The 6,487-nt window shown below is 38.8% G+C and overlaps 1 protein-coding gene across 3 annotated transcripts in view; it reads right to left on the bottom strand.

Moving 5' to 3' along the window:
- Positions 1-1,614: 1,614 nt before the first annotated feature.
- The window catches only part of KIDINS220 (kinase D interacting substrate 220), a 137,051-nt gene continuing 132,178 nt past the window's right edge, over positions 1,615-6,487 (bottom strand). For 2 of the 3 annotated variants that reach the window (XM_025197602.1, XM_014517322.2), the window contains one exon: positions 3,262-4,530. In XM_025197602.1, coding sequence (XP_025053387.1) covers positions 3,262-4,530 — 1,269 coding nt within the window. Of the gene's footprint in view, positions 4,531-6,487 lie in introns of all 3 variants that reach the window. The other variant, XM_014517321.2, reaches the window with a different exon arrangement.

The raw sequence follows: 6,487 nt of genomic DNA, 5'->3' as shown, positions 1-6,487 counted from the left end.
GCTCCCAGCACGCAGCTGGGACGCTGCAAGCCCTGCTGGGAGCAGCCCAGGCTCCAGCAGCTACCCAGAGCCGGGGTAGCTGCTAGCAGCCACAGAGCCCAGGCTGTGGGGCAGGGGCTTTGGGTGGGGGGCAAGGGGCAGTAGGGCTGGGGGGGCAAGGGGCACAAGCAGGGCATCCTGCCATGTACCCCTTGCCCTCATTTTGTTTTTCTGCCATGCTGGCACTCCAGCACCTTCCGAAGTAGGAATTGTGTTTTTCAGCACTCCGGCCAAAAAACGTTGCCTACCCCTGATCTATAGAGACAATATAGCTTGAGAAATATGTGGTTACCTTTTCCAATAGTATTAATATGTCTTAATGAAAAAGACAAATCTACTTCTATTCTTTCACAGCAAAGCAACATTTAACTGGTCTTTCAAAATCAAAAAGAAAAGTGAAGAACAAAAAATCATTCTGTATTGTTTGTAGCAGGGCACTAGGGTGCATGCTACTAGAAGTGCTGGGATAACCGTTCAGGTGCTGGTTGCTGAGGCAACCAAAGGGAGCTAATGGCTTACCTGCCTAAGCCAGCTGAAGGAAGGGGCAGAGCCTGGCCCCTATATAAAACACAGGCAGGAGGCCAGAGGCAGTTCCCTACTAGCAGCTAAGGAGGAAGGAGCTCCCTGCCAGAAAAGAGAGAAGCCTGAATGCCAGAGCAGTGTTGGTCACCGCAGTAGGATAGAAAACCCGGTAGGCCTGAGCATAGTTATAACTAATGGCTTATGTTTAAATTGTTGCCAAGAGGCTGGTGTTTATGTTAGTTATTGATTACACCGGTGGTTTGGGTGAGGCTATAAGGGGATGGAGGAGGCCTCATAGGGGACTCACGGTAGTGTGAGGACCCCAGCCCCAGTGAGGGCACAGTGTTCGGGGTGTACAGAGCCCAGCTCCAGAGAGGGGTGGATGAGAAACCCCAGAAGAAGGGATAGCGGTACGGTGAGCCCGGAGAGAGGGCTGCGTTGCCGAGAAGGGGCAGCATTACAGAGAAGGCCCCAGAGAGAGGTGTGGAGAGAGACAGGGCCACAAAGTGCCTAAGTGCCAGAGGGGGTGTAGACCCAGACAGAACATCGTCTTTTCCATCTGCGAGGCTTGGGGCGTGGTATTGGGGTGGAAGGAGCCACGCATAGCCCACAAGGCTTGGATATACAGAACACCCGAAGCAGGAGAACTGTGACCAAGTAGAAGAAAGGTAGCCTCCCTATAAAAACACATATACAAAGTCGTGGCGGGCGAGAATAGGAGAGTACGAGTCAGAAGCTTGGCACAGTAAAGGAGGCGACAGGGGATAGCAGGGTGACCCTGACATCGCTCCTGTTACAGTTACAGAACACAGAGAGTGATGAATGGTAAAAGAAACAACAAAAGAGGAACGCAGAAAAAAATCCACAAAAAGTAAATATGGTACTATATGTATGTTCTGTAAATTCTGCAGTAAGAGAAATATTTTTCATGCTGTTGAGAACAGACATCACAAAAAATATGGGAACAAGTAATTCCAAAAATATAGTAAAATTTTGGGATAAACAACAATTCAGCTGAAATTGTTTTATGTACAAATTAAGAATAATCCAATGGTATAAATTCCTCAAAGGATTTGGGATAAGTACTGGGAATATCCAAGGAACAAAAACTTAAAGAAACTAGATAGAGCTTGCCTATTATATCTGATGTTTCTGGCACAGAAATACATTCTCTTGATACAGATAACTAAGACCATGACCATACCCTCCAGCTGGATAAATCTGTTTGGAGATGCCATGGAACTAAAACAAAGCTGTAGAAAACTGACAAAACCTGACTCATGAAAAGCATGATAATGGCTTTGGAGTACAGTGAAACAAATTTATAATATGGCTAATCTTCCTTAAGGTAATCTACGCATCAAAGATATACTGTCACCTTGATGTTTATTTAGGATGTATGAATAAAAATTACTTCACTTAAAAAGACTCATAAATAAACCCATAAAAATGCTTTAACCAACCTCACACTATTTATTGTCAACTGCAGAAACAAAATCACTACAGTGAACAAATGCAGGCACAAAAACTAACATGCAAATTTATTTATTCCTTCTATACTACCGGAATACTGATTGAACAGCCATTTCCAATATCATGCAAATTTTGTTTAACAGCATTAAGTATTTGCTACAAAGACAGATACATTATTTAGCTGACAACAGAGATTATCAAATACTATATTTCCAGTATAAAGAAGCTGGTACACTATTATGACTGAGACCTGATAATTAAATATCACTTTTAAAATGGAAAACACTAATTACTTATTTTCTTTCCATAACCAGATGGAAAACAATATATTAGAGAAAGGTCATGCAAAACAACACATACTTCATAAATTCAGACTTCACATTCAAACATTGTCTTTACAATTAGAGTAACACGATTGTTAAAACTATTTAGTGCAATGATTGTGAAATTATGTACCTATAATAGAGTACTCAATCAGTGAGAGGACATTACAATCGAAATATCTGTTAGTTCTAATACTACATCCAGATAATGTCCTCTACTAAGCCTATCAGCATACCACACAAATAAAACCTGCAAAGACAATAGTAACCACAGACCAAATTGACGTGATGAGATGTGCAGTTAGCTAATTCTATATGTATAAATACATAAACACCAACATTTTTTATGCTAGATAAACTGAATAGTTAAAGAAAAGTATGAAATTCTGAGTTACAAAGGACACGAGGAATTTCAGTGTTGTGACTTCTGATTTTCTAAATTCAGATAATACCACATAGTATAAAGTTAATCAAAATTCTGTCTGATGTAATTAGAGCTATTAGGTGGGATAATCAAATATGATCTTTGTATACTGGAACATATATTTAAAGTCTGCCTTTCATTTTTATAAGAAATATTCATTGTAGACTTAATCCCAAAAATATGCTTTTGCTACATACTTCATTAGCAAGGAACATGACTTCTAAGCAATAAGCGAAGTAAAGGATAAGCACTGACTTTATTTGGGGAAGGGAATATTAAGGCAGCTGGGGGGGGGTAAAATATTTATTGTTTAATGCCATTATTTTTTCTATTCATGAAAATGCCTGGAAAAAAGTTAGATGTTAGGGAAGGCTACCTAAAAATATGCAGTATCTACCATGACTATGAACTGACAAACTAAGGATCTCAAGAAAATTATTTAAACACAAGCATGCACTGCTCTGAACTGATCAGTTCCTTTTACAGAATGCTCTCTCTTTCCTCTCCAAAGCCTGCAGCATCTGAGGCGGTAACAGTGTGGAGTTCTGATGCATCTTTTGATAGCCTGGTATAACTTGAACGCTGACTTCGCTTGTGAGCCACACTCTTCAGGTTCTCATTCTGAACAGCAGTTGAGTTAGAACTTGTGCCAGGCCGCAGGATAATTTGAGGGGACTCCCTGATACCTTCGGTTTCTTCAAAATTTTGATTACCTCTATTAGCTGGAGCACTGTTATTATTTAGAGTGACGGTACTAGGGGTTCTGTTTAAATTATAGACTTTCTGGCAAGCAGGCCAATTCTCTTCAGGACTGCTTGCTATTAAGCTGCTCTCTGAAGGGCTTTTCTTATCTTCTGAGCAAATAGACATGCGTACTACAGCTGGATCTTGAAGACCACTCAGGCTGTGTGGAATCCCTCTCTTTCCACTGTGGCTATCATCTTCTAGTTCAATGAGATTTGCCTTTTCAAGCTGAGAATCATCTGCTCCTTCATTATGAAGGGAGTGATTTGGAGAACTTTCATTGGATCTCACACCAGAGTCAGAAGAATCTTTTTTATCTAGAAGAGCATCTGTCAAATACTCCTTTGCTTTGATGAAGGTTCTGATAGGCTCAGATCCATGTTCTGGAGATTTTGGCTGTTTGTCCATTTTTCCATCCATTTTCTTGTCCTTACCTTCCTTGAGAAGTGGAGTATTATCTGACTCTTCAGTTCCAGACTCATCTTCATCACTTGGAAGTTTCTGATAGCGCAAAGTAACTCCCTTTAGTTTTATATCTGCTGCCTGGAAAATGCTTGTTCTTTCTGAAGATTTCTTTCCTGGGAGAAGCTTGGAACCTGACTGATCAGATTTTTCATCTTCCTCAGTGATAGGATCCAAAGGAGATGCATCATTAGTGGAAACACCTGAAGTACTGTAATCTACATCATTTCTCTTCAGCAGAAAGGACTTTCTTCCATCATCTTGTTTCTGTTCACCATCTTTTCCTTTTTCTTGTTCAATACCGGAATGGAGGGAGCCTCCTGATGTACTCTGCCCCATATAGAAAGCTGTTGTGCTATGTGGGGAGGACCTGCCACTTACAGTAGTGGAACTTGCACCCCCTTCTAGTTGGGACATTTGAGCAATATATTCTCTATACGCATCTCTATATTCTGCTTGCACCTTATCAGTAAGCTTTGAGATTTCAATACTGGAATCTTGAGAATTGAGACTTGAGAGACTGGGAGTTCTGCGAGTTTGTGACTGAAAAAGGAAGGGAAAAGATCAAGTTAAATAAAGCAAAACTAATTTATTATCCTGAGTGTTTACAGATGATTTTAACATAATATAATTGGAAGCAATGAGTATGTGCATGTATTAAACTTTTGTCCGTCATGCATCATCAATTGTAAGTTCTCAATACCCACTCAAACAACATATAGATATGCCCAATACAGTTATAATTGCAGTTAGGCATTTTCATCAATTTGGCAAAAACATTGTCATTTCTGTTTAATTGCAAAAGTACATGGATATACAAAATCTGTACTTTATCAAATAGATTTAAAAGTTTACTTTTACTGTAATTGCCAGAATTATCCTTGGAAACCTGGCTCTTCTCCTACGTACAAAACTTAGCTTTTATTTTCATTAACAATATTTCATCTCATTTTTTGACTAAACAATCTAAAAGCATTGGTGCTGGACATATGCTGCCAAAATTTTCATGGAATTTAGCAGAAAATCTAACTCGGACTAAGAATCTTCTGTCCCTCACCTCTCCTCTTTGTTCCTTCTCTCTTCCCTTTTCTCTCACTTGTCCTCTTCTTTGTCCTCTTTTGTTCCTCCTCTCTTGCCTATTTTTCTGTATCTGCTCCATTTCTCCTCAAAAGCTGTTCATGCACCCTTCAGCGAGCAATCATGTACAAGACCACTAGGAAGTCTCACCTGCAGGCTACGGTTGTATCCCCTTTGCACTACTACAAAGATCCTGTGGTTTAGTTTTTATTCTGGGATATATTTTACAATATGGATTCCCTTCTATTCACTAGATGTCTGTGAAATAGCCAAATAAGATTAATTATGAATAATATGGTACCTACAACAAGTGCTCTATATTTTATGACTACTAGAGTACTTCAGTATCCATAATGCAATACTTCAATGCACGTACTCATGTATTTATGCATGTATGCTTTATTCAGTAGAGAGTTTCACATCAATAAGTATTTTGGACATCCATTTCCAAAACTGTTTTCACCCCTTTAGAAAATAAACTGTATTTTGTTTCTTTACTTATGCAAACTTGATATAAATCCTCTGAATGATGCTTCCAATGCTCCCTAAGAAGAGAAAAATCAACCAACTACTACTACTTCTGAGCTAATTTACCTCTTACTATTGTAGTTCTAAAGTTGTGACCATTCAAGACGAGTCTTTTTTTTTTTTTTTTTTTTTTTTACACTTGTCTTGCAAAAACTGTTTCCCTTATTCTTGTACTCACAGCACATAATAAAAATGCACACTAAAAATAACTAGCTTTACCATCTTGGGATTGAAAAGGACAAGCTGATATTTAGTTACAAAAATATGAATCCAGGATTTTACCGAAAGTATAAATACAAATTTTTTTTAGCTATGTCCGAAACCCTTTTGTTTACATTTAAGTGTAAATATTAACAATTTGGCCAGGAAATAGTTTGAGTATCAAACTTTAGTCACAAACCTGACATGTTATAGTCTAGAAGGCTAGCTACATCTCAAATTGGGCAAAGATTGAGGCACTGAGAATAAAAGTTTTGAAAAACTTGATCAAAGTATTTACTCTTTTATGGACTGTGCTCACAGAAACCATCCAAACAATCCCCTTTTAACTAATACTTTTTCCAAAGATTCTGGTGTAATCTTAAAACAGTGGTTCTCAACCTTTTCAGACTCAAGATACCCCTCAATAAACCCGAGGCATTCCTTGGAAAATGCTAGCTCTTAGTTTTCATTTCTTTTGGAGTGTAGAAAAATAACAGAGTAACTCTTCTATTGAAAATAACTATACAGACCACAACAGGTCAAAATATTTACTACTATGGATTCCTATCTGAAATCGCTGGCCGCATGTGTGTGTGCTTGGAGGAGGGAGAATGGGAGGGAAGGGAATTTTAACTGGAGCTTTTCCTGGACAGCTGCTATAATTAAAACAGCTCACCATCACATGTATTACATC

The sequence above is a fragment of the Alligator sinensis genome, unplaced genomic scaffold (assembly GCF_000455745.1).
Source record: "Alligator sinensis unplaced genomic scaffold, ASM45574v1 scaffold866_2, whole genome shotgun sequence".
In the NCBI taxonomy this organism is placed as follows: Eukaryota; Metazoa; Chordata; order Crocodylia; family Alligatoridae; genus Alligator; species Alligator sinensis.
This window is presented reverse-complemented; position numbering and strand designations above follow the sequence as displayed.